Below are 13,323 nucleotides of genomic sequence, written 5' to 3'. Positions count from 1 at the left end.
AGAGTGTCCTAAAAGAGAGGAAAACAAGTATTCTTTATACTAAGTATATGAGATACTTAAGGCTCAGAAATTAAATCATTTCTATAGGGTCAAAAAATGGTAGATATTAGATTAGCATCCAGCTCTTCAAACTTGGAAGCCAGTGTTCCTTTCAAGACATAATGCTGTGTCTCACTGCACCATGTTGCTGCTTTGAATGTAAAATGTTACTTACCATTTGACTGTTTTTACACAAAGCACTCACCCTAAGGGAAACAGTAGCAGCCTGTACAGAGAGGCCCTGACCCCCTAGGAAGCTTGCTTGACCAGATTTGGAGATTAAGCAGTCACTGGGCAGCCACCTGATGAATCATTGGCAATGGGGGAGGGGCGTACAAAGCTCCTTGTAGATTTAAACATGTAATATATATAGATATAGATATATAGATATATATCTATATATATCATTTGAGGACATTTTTAGCTTGGTTTTGTTTTGTTGTCTTAGCTAAGAGTTTTGAAAGCGTTTGCAATTAATATTGTTTTATACTGTATATCTGGGGGGAAAAAAAGCTCAGAAAAATAAAATGATCTATGAGATAAAATAGGATTAAAATGTCCTTTAAAATAGCTCATGTTTATTGAGTGTTATTTTTGTGTCGGGTCCATGATAAACTCTTTGTGTTAATGATTTTATTGAATCCATGTATCAACCTACATGATAGATTCTGTTGATTCCTATTTTATGGATGGAGAAACTGCAGCTCCAAGAGCTTAGGTTAGAATAAAAATCTGAAAGTGGTTCACCATGTTCTTTTTTTTTTTTTAAGATTTTATTTATTTATTTGACAGAGAGAGAGACAGCGAGAGAGGGAACACAAGCAGGGGGAGTGGGAGAGGGAGAAGCAGGCTCCCCACTTAGGAGGGAACCCAATGCGGGGCTTCCATCCCAGGACCGTGGGATCGTGACCCGAGCCGAAGGCAAGACGCTTAACGAACGACTGAGCCACCCAGGCGCCCCCACCATGTTCTTTTTTTAATAGAGAAACTTTGGGAAAGAAACGTAGCTAAAAAATTTGGTTAATTTGGTATTAAATACCAAATATATTGCTAAAGAGTAGCAATTTGCTTAATTCTGTGTTGGTTAGAATTCTGTTCAGTTTTACACTTAAATGTCTTATTTTGTACTGTTCAGCAGGATAAAAATCTTAACTGGTAATAAGGATAGTACTTTGCATTTATAAGATCTTTATGCTTCTTTCAAAGTTCACATGTCAGACTGCTTAAGCAATTAAATGAAAAACTTGATTAGAAAAACTTTCATTTCCTTGTATTGCCTAGATTACAATTTCCCGAAGTGTGCTTTTATAGAATTAAAGGTAATAATTAACAGTACATAGTAAGGGGTTGCATGGTTAGATAAATTTGAAAAATACTGTGATAAGCATTAGTAAATAGATTTCTTTTCTGCAGGACTTGTCCTGATCCTATGCCTTGTGAGCCCATACGTATTTTTAAAAGAAAGATACAATAGACAGTATTTTTCTAACTTAGATACAATAGACAGTATTTTTCTAACTTACTGGTTTTATATGTAACTTTTTATGTACCTCATCTGAGAATGTAACCTCTGGGATTAATGTTTTATGGATCATACTTTTGAAAAATTCTAGGGGCACCTGCGTGGTTCAGTCGTTACCTGTCTGCCTTTGGCTCGGGTCGTGATCCCAGGGTGCTGGGATCGAGCCCCGCATAGGGCTCCCTGCTCAGCAGGGAGTCTGCTTCTCCCTCTCCCACTCCCCCTGCTTGTGTTCCCTCTCCCGTTGTCTCTCTCTGTGTCAAATAAATAAATAAAATCTTAAAAAAAAGAAAAATGCTAAACTAATATCTGGTAAGAAACACTTACATTTTAGACCTTAAATGTTGATATTTAAGATACTGAAGACCTATATTTTGCCATCAACTCAGAATGACAGTAAAATTGTCAACCTTCATTTGTGCAGACTTGGCACTATTGTTATTCAAAGAAAGGTAGGGGTGCCTGGGTGGCTCAGTCTGTTGAGCATCCTGCTCATGGTTTCAGCTCAGGTCATGATCTCAGGGTCCTGGGATCCAGCCCTGAGTGGGGCTCCGTGCTCAGCAGGGCGTCTGCTTCAGGGTTCTCTTCCTCTCCCTCGCCTTCTGCCCCTGCCACCTGCTGGCATGCATGTGCCTAATAAATAAATAAATATTTAAAAATAAATATTTAAAAAATAAAAATATGTAAAAAATAAAAAATAGGGCAACCCTCTTAAGTCCGCTCCCTCCTCGGGAGCTTTGTACTCTTTGCTATCTCTCAATAAACCTTTCTTTGCTGCCCACCAAAAAAAAATAAATAAACAAAAATAGTAAAAACAAAAAATAAACAAAGAACAGCAGATATTTGTTCTGCACCTCAAGCCATGAAAATTCAAACCCGTTGTTTGTTTTAAGTGTTCTATTAAGGCAATATGTGTTCTTTATAATAAAGAAAAGTCAGTACACTCTATAAACCTCCCTGAAGAGGGTGTGCTTAAGTGAATTATGATATATATATATAGATAACTATCTGTCAAAAAATAATCTTATAAAAATATTTAATGAGGTGAGAATATTCTCAGATTATATTTAGAAGTGAGGACCACGAAACAATATTCAGTATTATTCCAATATTACAAAACAAACAAATGAAAAATAAAAGAAAACCCAGGAAAGACTGGAAGAAACAAAAACATCAAAAGGTTAACGTGATTATAAAGAAATCAGTTAAACCCAAAATATAATATCCAAGTACATGTTCTACCACAGTGCACCTGTGTTGTTTTTTGGCTGATGAGTCTAGTGTTTGGGAAACTTAATTCAGAAGAAATCTGAAGATCTGGGATATGATGTATATCCTAATCACTAACTCATTTAAATAAATTGGGTTGGTTTTTTGTTTACTAGTTCCTGCAACTTTAAAGATGGTAGATATGTTTTACTTCCTCCTGTAACCAGGATTTTGTTGTGAAATAATGGAATGCATTTTCTTTTACTATGTCTAATGTGGGAGATGCTGATGATGTTAGCTACTCTGTCCCCGGCTATGTCCTGAAGCTAAGCTGATTTTTGGCCTCAAGGTGCTCTCACTTGGGTGGGCAAGTAACAATAAAAGTATCACAGAAAAGTACTGGGAAATCACTTCAAAATTTTACTTGGCTTTGGCTTGCCTGGTAAATGATTAATGAACATGCTTCAGGCACCACTCAGCCGGTGCCTCCTCCAATTCATCCCAACTCACCAGAGTATATTGTCCGCCCACAGCGTCCTCTAGAAGTCGTGCTTGCTATGATCTCCAGTGACAACCTCAGTCTTTCTGGTCCTCCTCATTGACCTTTTTGGTCCTCCTTGAAATACTGACCTCGCCTGGCTTCTCTTCATGCCTCCCCCAGCCCCTAGTGCCTCCTTCTCTGTTCTTTCCCCACCTCTTGACCCTCTGCTGACTCCTAGGTGTTCTGTGTGCCCTCCTCTTCTCACTCCATGAGTCATTCTTCGCACCTATAATCTCACTCCTTGGGCTTGAAATTATTCACTTTTCCTTCCCTATTCGGGAAGAGAGGAGAAACTGGATTTAGAGTGCTTATCTAAGTAATTGGCACAACGGTTACTCACAGTATCGTAAAGAATAGAGTGAAAGTAAAACTTTAAATTTCAACAATACCAACTTATTAGGTAATAGAGAAGATAGTTCTGTGCTTCAAGTTTCAAAAGTCAAATGATTTCCTTCCGTGGGTCATAGAAACAAGAGTAACTCACAAAAGTCTGTCTTGAAAGCCCTCTTCCCTGTCAGGCTCTTTTTGTCCACCACACACTAATAAGTTTGATTTAAACCTTCCAATGTAAATTTCTACTGTGTTAACAGTTTTTCTCTTATTTCTCCAAGTTTCATTTCTTCACCCCATGTACCATTTATACCATACCGACTTGTGTGTGTTGCTTACTAAAACTAGTGCTCAAAGTATAGTACATTTTATGTGCTGAGACGGTAAGACATCTAAAGGTTACTACCTGCCCGTTGCCTCCCTCTCTCTCCCTTTTCTTCCTCCTCCCTTTGGCCCTCTCCTCTGGTGCCTCCCAACTCTCATTCTTATGCCTTTGCCCCTTACAACCTTGGACTAACACCTGGGCTATACACAGCAGTCTGGCAGTAAGTGCCAGTCATTGGATTAAATGGGTTAATAGTAATTTAACAAAATTCAGTTTAGATAAATACTACCAAATATTTTTTAGTATTTCTGGTTTAGTTCTTCAATTTTCCTTGTTTTCTAAGATGGGCTTTTATTCTTCTGGCAAATTAATTGTTGGAATGTATGACATTCCTCTAAAGTACTAAATTGTTACTGTTCAAGTTTCAAGTGATTTCCTGCTTATGACTCCCACGTAGGCATCCAACTGCATCAGGTAGTCTAGTAGGATCCTCATTAAAATAATGCCATACAGGTCTCATCAACTGCCTACCAGGATTGGGAGGAGGGGGAGATCAGATGATGTATGGGACTTGGGAATTAAGGAATCCAAGTCCTAAAAATGGATAAACTTACCTAATCACCTTTTTTTTTGTTTCCAGGGGGTATGGTCTAAATTTTGGCAAAATCCTGGGCGCCTGGGTGGCTCAGTTGGTTAAGCGACTGCCTTCGGCTCAGGTCGTGATCCTGGAGTCCCGGGATCGAGTCCCACATCGGGCTCCCTGCTCAGCGGGGGGTCTGCTTCTCCCTCTGACCCTCCTCCCTCTCGTGCTCTCTGTCTCTCATTCTCTCTCTCTCAAATAAATAAATAAAATCTTTAAAAAAAATAAAAAACAATAAATTTGGGCAAAATCCTTGCTGTGTTCAAAGTAGATTTTCTATAAATTTAGGATTTTATATTACACAATAAGATGTATTATATTTCCTTATCTTTTTAATTTTTAAATCTCAATACTGCTGGCACCATTTTGTGAATTTTTAAAAATATTCTAATTCATTCTCAAACAGGCCCAATTTGTGTATTTTTTTTCTTTTTCTTTTCTTTCTTTTCTTTTCAGTTAAATTTTGAATTGGAGACAAAGGTAAACTGAAATAACTTTGAGTCCATCCTGCTACATTTGCCCTTTATTCTTTTAAGGTAGAGATAGATTTTTTCTGGATATATTCTGAATATTTTATATCAAACCTAGACCTTAAATATTACATACAGAATTCCAACTGTATAAATCAACAGAGTATAAATCAACTCTGTAAAGAAAATTAGTTCAGATATTGTTTCTTTGATACCCTATTAAATATATTGCAATATAATTGCAGTATTTCCAATATTTCCTGGTGGGGGGGGAACACATCATGAAAGTATTTCCAGTTTTTATTTTCCTAAATGTTATGTTGGAAGAATTCTTTGATGTCATTTATTTTTATAGCTTATCATGAAAATAAAAAGCAGAAGGTTAAGAAAAATAACGAAGTGAAAATGTATTGTCAGTATTTAGTGCTTTTGCACAATGCTTTCAATGATAGCACTGTATCACTGTCTCATGTTGAGATCATTATCCATTCACACATTTTAAAGAAATTAACTTCATATTTTCCCAATTAAATGTAAAGGCAATATATCACTTTATTATTAGCTCTGTGAGGCTATATGGATCATGTCTTATTTGTCATTGTTCCCCAGCACAAACTGCTTTACCTAGTTCTTAGTAAGCATCCAGTCAGTATTGAATGTTTGAAGGAATGACGAATCTAGATTCCTGCTAACAAAACTGGCATCATGATTTTTTAAATCTTATTGTTCCATCGAAGAGAGTTTATCTTCTTTGGATCACTATCCATTCTTGCCCTCCTTCCTTCTTGCCTCAGAGGAAGACAGTTAGTTCTAAAGTTAATCCATTTATATGATGCTTTGCTTTCAGTGTACAAACATGCCCACATCTCTCCCACCTTCAAAAACAACAAAATCTGTGATCCCTTTGTCTCTACCTCTCCTCCCTTCATTGCCAAGCCTCTTGAAAGGTTAGCCCATATTCAACATCTCTCTTTCCTCCTTCTAGTTCACTCCTCATTTCACTCTATAATCTGGTTATGGGTGTTTGACTCTGGAATCCGATACTAGGGATTTCAATCTCAGCATTGCCTCTCACCAACTTTGTGACCACAGGCAGGTCTTGCAACCTCTCTAACAGGACAGATCTCATAGGACTCTCATGAAAATTAAATGAGATAATGCATTTAAAATGTACTTCTGCATTGCCTGGCACATAGTAAATGGTGATTATTATTCTTACTGATTGAAAGTGTAATAGCAGTTCAGAGAGGAGAAAGAATGGTGTAGGCTTAAGAAGAATTATTTTGAATTCACCTAACCTCTCACTCTTCAGACTAGGAAATTAGAACCCAGAGAAATTAAGTAGTCAAAATTTCATGGAGGACATATTTGAATTGGATTTTGAAGGGTAATAACAATAGTTTACAACTACTGAAGGTTTACTGTGCGTCAGAGACCATTCTAAATATTCACACGGATTATTTTATTGAATCTTCAAAACATTCTTGTGAGGTAACATTTTGGTCAGTCTAGAAATATGCAGTCAGTCTGAAGCTGGACAGGGAGAATAGAGAGAAAGGAATGAATGAAAATCTGGAGGCAGGAAAGACATGATTTCTGAAGATGGTGATGAGACTTAGCAGCCAGAGTGAAGAGCTTGTCTTAGGCAATAATGGGAAATTATGTTGAACAGAGTTAGTCAGAGTCATCAAGGCACCCTAACAACGATACCAAAAAAAAAAAAGGCTTTATCTAATGGGCAAGATAAAGAGCAGATATAAATAAGTGACTTGGGGAGGGGAGGATAGACATGGAATGGGGATTTAGGCATACTGATTTGGTGGCATGCACTATGAAGCTCTAAAGGGCAGTTTGTACTGTGTTCTTCATATTCCCAGGAACCAAAGCTTCTTCCAGCCACTGTTGGTTACCACTAACCACTGTGAGAGTACTGCAGTTTCCTGTAAAGTAGGTGGTTAATAACAGTGTATCGAAGAAATGCATGAATAAAGGATGAATTGGATTGGAGGTCATTTCTAGGCGGGAAGTGATGAGAGCTGGGACTATGGTTGAGACAGTGGGAATGGAAATAAGGAAACGAATCTTGGGTACAATTTCCAAGAATAAATAATAAGACTTGGGCACATATTGGACATGAACTAAAATTCAGAACCATATTTCAGGTTTATTATATATAGCAAACAGCAGTGCCAGAGCAGTTGCATTTCACACATTTTTGGTGTTTTCAGCAGAAGTTCTGTATTTGGTATAAATTGAAATGAAGCACATTTCAGCATGATATTGTAAATAATTATTATCACCATTAAAATTTTATCTCTTTACTTTCTACCCCTACTCCCTCAACCCACGTTCTTACCCGTTTTACCATATACCTGGTTTGTTGTCAGAGTCTCCTACTGAACTCTGGCCAAATAAACCTTCTCATCTTCACACACCAGCCAGTTGCCTCCTCTCACTGTTTTGTTCAAACAGTTGCTTTCTCTCATGAATACCCTTTCTTCTACCAGTTCATTGCCATTGCCAACTGGAATATTAGTCATCCTTCACAACCAAATCACACGCTAGCTTCTCCATGCTGTCTGATCAGCCCAGGTGGAACTGACTTTTCCTTCTGAACTCCCATAGCACTGTACTTCACCATACTGCCTTGTACTGGTCATTTGGTTAACTGGGTATCCCTTGATCAGAATCTTACTTGTATTCCCTACATTGAAACCTGAACCTTTATTGCTGCACTCCTGCCCCTTAGGAGGGAGGGAAGTGAATTGAGTTATGAGGCTTGGGACTCCAGCCTTGGGTCCTTGGGAAACCAGTAGGACTGGGAGTCAGAAATCCAGGGCATTGAGCTGGATGGAGAATTGATGCAAAAAGAAAATGCCTCTCAGCAGGCATATTATCTGCAAAAAGGCAAGCTTAATTTGTAAGCATATCTCCGAACCTGCCATGGAGGATGATTCTAGAATTTCTAGACAACAAGGAACTGATTTGATTTGTACAGTGCCCATTAGGGATATAGAAAATGTTATCCATAAGCTGTTATTTTAATGCAGTTTAAAAATATATATTATTTGTTTCCTTGGTCGTTCACTCATAATTGAAGACCCTATTTTGTTCTAGAAAGTCTTATTAGTCCACAGAATCTGTAAAGACTTTGCTCTATGAAGTCTTTTGTAAAATCAGCAGGATTCTACTTGTAGGATTTTCAGAAATCTAATACTGCAGGCTGGAGAGGACTACTATACTAATATTGAGCCAGAACTCTTAAACCTGCCTAAATAGGTATCTATTCCACAGTATGGTTGGTAATTCTTGAGGCTCCCAGAATATGACAGGGGCTTTCGTGGCTGCCTTTGCACATGCTGCTTCCCTTGCCTAATTTACTTTTCTTCTCTTCATTTTTTGGCAAGGTTAACTCATACTTATCCTACACAATTTTGACTCAGATATCATCTCCTCCAAAACACCTTCCCTGAATGCTCTCATTAGAGCTGCTGCCCGTTCCCACAATAGCATGCGCTAAGCATGCGCTTTCATCATAACACTCCAGGTGTGGCAGTTGTCATCTACAGGTCCTTCTCCATGAGCTGTGGGTGACAATCAGCAGCATACTTAGGTCATGAGGACTCAGTAAATGTTTGCTCATTGAATAAATGCACAGTTTTAGTATAGGAAATGTAGATGCAAGTCCCTCTGCCTCACAGAGGGAAGTTGCCAGTATTAGAGTTTGAGGGTAATTTTTGAGAACTGCAATCTATGCAGTTCTTGTCTTCTCCCAACCTGGCAGTGTAGCTAAACCAACCTGGAAGACAGCAATTTGCCTATGTGCCTTAAGCAAGTAACAGTTCCTATCCAACCCGGTATTCAAGAATAGTGACTATTTTTACTATGTAGCCCCCAGGGAGAAAAGCAGACTTATAAAACATTTTCATATCTCAGTGAATGTTTATGTTTGAAATTTTGCTGGCAAACCTATTAAACCCACCCCAACAGCCTTTCTGGATTTTTAAAATATCCCACTGGAAAGAGCTTTCTAGATACCAATTTTCATGTATAAACCAAATAATAGATCACATCCGTCTAAATCTCTATAATAATACAGTCTTCCCCCTTTTTTTCTTTTTTGATTTGGCAGGAGCACTACGGGTCTTTATATTTTTCAATTTTAGAAAGTTTTTCAGAAAACAAATGGTAAGTGTGAACCCATGGCTATGTTGAAGCAGCGTTTTCTTTCAGTAAAAACAAAATCATGAGCTACATATAACGAATTGGCTCTAAAATTTTGAAGTAGGTCTTGCTTTAAATTTTTTCCCTTAACGTTACAGTGTCCGATAGTAACTCCTTTTGCTTCAATTACAATAAAAGAGTGAATATGGGTAGGTAAAATGCAAGAACACACACACACAGGTAAAATGCAAGAACACACACACACACAGGTAAAATGCAAGAACACACACACACAGGTAAAATGCAAGCACACACACACACACACACACCCCGACTTTGGGACAGAGGAGGATGTTTACCGTTTATATTAAACCGAATGGATGGAACGGACCAATGATTTGCGGCCGAGCCTGTCAAATATTATAATTCAGAGTTTCATTAGACGTAAAAATGATCGCTGGTAAAAGTTCACCCAAAGTAGCATTTCGCCCCTAATGTCGTTTGTATTTTTGTTCTAAGACCTAAAAAGCCGCGATAACTAAGACCTACGTTCACCCACTGAATTTGCCTTCAGTGCGCTGCGCCTCTGGAGCGCCCCCCAACCCCCACCCAGGGCGGCTTTGGCCCCCCGCGTCTCCCCCGCCCCTCGCGCCGGCAGCTGGCTGGGGTGACAGGTGCCGAGCCCGCCTACCCCGGGCAATAGCACCACCCCGCAATTCTCCCGCCGTCGCCTTTCGCAAAACCGGCGTGCGGGTGGAGATCGTCTGCCTGCACCTTCGCCTGTCACAAAACGGCGCTGGGGGGAGCGAGCGTGAGAAAGTGAGCGCGTGCCCGAGAGGGAGAGGAGGATCGAGGAGCCAGCGCCCGGCGTCCGAGCGCCCGGTCTGCCCCGTCCCGCCCGTCCGCCTCCGGGCCCGCAGAGGGTGGGGGCCGCGAGCCGCGAGCCGCGAGCCGCGAGGCCGGCGGGCGCCGGGGGTTGGCGGGACGCGCGCTCCGTGCCGGCGCCCGGCCTCGAGCCCGCGCTCCCCCCCCCGCCGCGTGCCCGCGCTGCTGCGCGATGCAGTGTGGGGAATGGCTGGGGTTGGCTGAAGAGCGCACAGTGGAGTTTTAATGTCCGCCATGTTGGCCATGGCGTATTGAAGAGAGCGAGCGAGAGAGGAGCGGAGCGGCACAGCCTCCCACCCTCCCGGCTGGTGTTAGTGCCCGGACGGCGGGCTCTGCGCTCCGCCCCTCAAGTCCCCGGCAGCGGTAGGCTAGTGGGGACCGAGCCCCCGGTTCTCCATGATCCCGCTGGCCGGGGCCGTTTCCCCAGAGCGGAGAGGTATCTGCTGCGCCTGAGATGAGTAAACTGTCGTTTCGGGCGCGGGCGCTAGACGCCTCGAAGCCGCTGCCGGTTTTCCGCTGTGAGGATCTGCCCGACCTGCACGAATACGCCTCGATAAACCGGGCCGTGCCGCAGATGCCCACCGGAATGGAGAAGGAAGAGGAGTCGGTACGTGTTAACTCCCCTGTCCGACCCAGCGCCAGGCCCCGTTCCCTCTGCTGCCTGCGGCGGCGGCGGAGCAGCATACCCACACAAAATGGCCGCCATCTTCTCTTCGCCGCCGACTCTCAGTCGCCGGCCGGGCCTTTACCCCGCCTCCCCCGGCCTCGACCCCCGGCCGCCGCGGCCCGGCGGGGCCTCCTCTAAGGCCACCCGCCGACCCCGGCCACTTGTACCCGGGTCCCGCGGAGTTCGGGAGCCCGAAAGGCACAAAGGGGTCACGTGACGAAGCTGCCGGCAGCCATTTTGTGGTCTTAGTTCTTGGGTTGGGCCTTGTGCATCCGGAGAGGGGAACGGGCTGGGTGGCGGTGGGGGTGCGGCGAGCCGGGAGCCGCGGAGGACCCGCCTGCAGCCCTCTCCGCAGGCCGCTGGGTGGCGTTCTAGGGCCACCTCGGTCTTCGCGCGCCGCCGGCGCCGGGGAGCGCAGGTTCCGTGCGCTGTGGGGGAATTTCACTTCCCGGTGGCCTGGAAAGGTGGCTGGGCGCAGTGGGGCCGGTAATGGTGACAGCACGTCTGTGAGGTTTATATTCCCTTCACCCCCTGCAGTAGAATGTCGAGGGTACGGCGTGTTTGCCCGGATGACTGACTTTCATAGAAGATAAGACTTAATTTCTGTATCCTCTTTCTGGGACTTCTGCATTCATTCCTCCCCAGTTCCGATTAATCGGAGGATAAGGAACTGTCCCAGACTTTTTCTTTGATCTTTGAGACTATGTTGCAGACTTATTTTGGAGTGCATAGCTCTTCTAAAGCCTGTAACTCTAGTATTGCTTTTTTTTTTTTTTTAATAAAGTGTAAGTTCGCCTTCTTTCTGGTTTCTCAACATAGGGGAAGAAAAGACCCAATTTAAGAAGATGCTATAGCTCTAGATTTCGAAAGAGGGTCCTTCCTTATCGATAACCGAACTAAAGTTAAGTGAGTTCATTTACAGAAGTCTTAACATTGAGATGTCTAAACCGGGTGGGTTTCAGTATTTAACTCTTTACACCTAGTAGACATTTTATCGTAGCTATGGCTTTACCTTGTTGTAGAAATTGGGTTCAGACACAAGGATAATAGAATCTTCCTCTCATTTCCCCCAGATCCTTGACAGTATAACTTGATGACTTCTAATCCTAAGGAATTGCATACCTTGGTTTTCAGGTACAGCCATTTAAACAGGGTGCAGTGTATTGACAGTCAAGGAAATCAAGGAGTCGCTGGATTTGTGTGCTACAATTTTGTTGTGGAAAATTGTACTGTAATACTTCTACTTGGTACTGTAAGAATTTTAAATGTAGAAATTATGTTTTGTAATGTTGATTTTGAAAATAAAGCTGTTTAAACTGTTTGGGTTATTTAACCTTTTCAAGTAAAATAGTTGTGACAGTTGAATGTTACTTTTGAGAGTAGTGTTTTAAATCTAACTTTACAGATAAGCTAAGTGATAAGTGTATGTAGTAGTTGAGATTGTCTAGTGTAGTAACTGACTTTTCAGCACACATCTGTGAGACAGAACCTCTTAATTTATTTTACATGTATCAACTTTAGAGTAGACTGGTGCCATTTGTTTATTTTTTAATAAGTGATTTGTTTTTAAAAATTAAAGTACTTGTGACTGCAGAATCTTGTCTTTTGGTTTTATTTTTGTTTCTGTTTATAAGTTTTACAGATAATACTTTAAAGTTGGGGTGCTGGTGTTACACTGCCTTGGAATTTAATTTATAGTCCTTGTTTTGCAGCCAAGGAAGGTGGGGAGAACTTTGATAAAAGCAAGGGAGCACTACAGTACACAGTAGACATTTAGTTGAGTCTTGCTTCTGTGAATACTTTGGACAGTCCAAGAGCTACAACCTGAAATCAGAGCTGAGCTCAACTGAATTATCAATACTTGTTAAATTTTACAGATAGTTTTTGTTCACAGAAATAATTTTGACATTTTATAGTGCAGTGGATATCGTTAGTAACATGTGGAATCTCTGTTTCTGAGGGACATGAGGGATGTTTTTCCTTCAGACTTCCTTTTCCATCATCTATTTAGAATTTATTTCACTTTACATACAACTGAAACTATGATCAGTGAAGCATAGACCTAAGGAACAGATACTGAATTTAATAGAAGAATGTAAACAGTACCAGGTAAATTGCTGCTGTACAGTCCTGTGGTTCCTGCTGTCAGTGGTAGTTGGCCATATAAATCACAGTGTTGAAAGTAGCATGTTACACGATACTGAAAATGTAGACTAAGCATAAAGGTAGTTGAATTCTGAGCTAACCTTAGAAAAACAAAACTTTCTGATAATTTGCTGAAGCATGATACACTTCTTAAAAAGCTAAATGGTTAAAACAAACTTTTGCCTTTGACCGACACATTATTTATGGTGTCTCTTAGGTCAGAGTGCCCTAGAACCTGAACTGAGGGTCTAGTTTAAGAAAAGTATAATGGTATGTTGATCATGAAAAATGGGGCAGACTTAAATGAGGACTGCTTTGTATACACCACCTGATTAAGAAAGCATTTCATGATCAAAAGGTATCTGCAAAGTTGTCAGGTAAACTGTATC

The 13,323-nt window shown here is 41.3% G+C and overlaps 1 protein-coding gene across 6 annotated transcripts in view; it reads left to right on the top strand.

Moving 5' to 3' along the window:
- EPC1 (enhancer of polycomb homolog 1) overlaps window positions 1-13,323 on the top strand; it is a 95,998-nt gene that overhangs the window by 15,893 nt on the left and 66,782 nt on the right. For 2 of the 6 annotated variants that reach the window (XM_045874256.3, XM_064591917.1), the window contains exon 1: window positions 9,934-10,729. The exons of 1 other annotated variant lie outside the window; for it this stretch is intronic. In XM_045874256.3, the coding sequence (XP_045730212.1) occupies window positions 10,577-10,729 (153 nt within the window). In that variant the 5' untranslated portion in view covers window positions 9,934-10,576. Of the gene's footprint in view, window positions 1-9,927; window positions 10,730-13,323 lie in introns of those variants that run through there. 3 more of the 6 variants (XM_064591915.1, XM_045874258.3, XM_064591916.1) reach the window with 3 other exon arrangements.

Source organism: Mirounga angustirostris, unplaced genomic scaffold, assembly GCF_029215605.1.
Source record: "Mirounga angustirostris isolate CCGP_5_RB_7025 unplaced genomic scaffold, mMirAng1.0.hap1 SCAF_5, whole genome shotgun sequence".
Taxonomy (NCBI): domain Eukaryota; kingdom Metazoa; phylum Chordata; class Mammalia; order Carnivora; family Phocidae; genus Mirounga; species Mirounga angustirostris.
The sequence above is the reverse complement of the archived record's forward strand: the minus strand, read 5'-3'. Positions and strand labels throughout refer to the sequence as shown.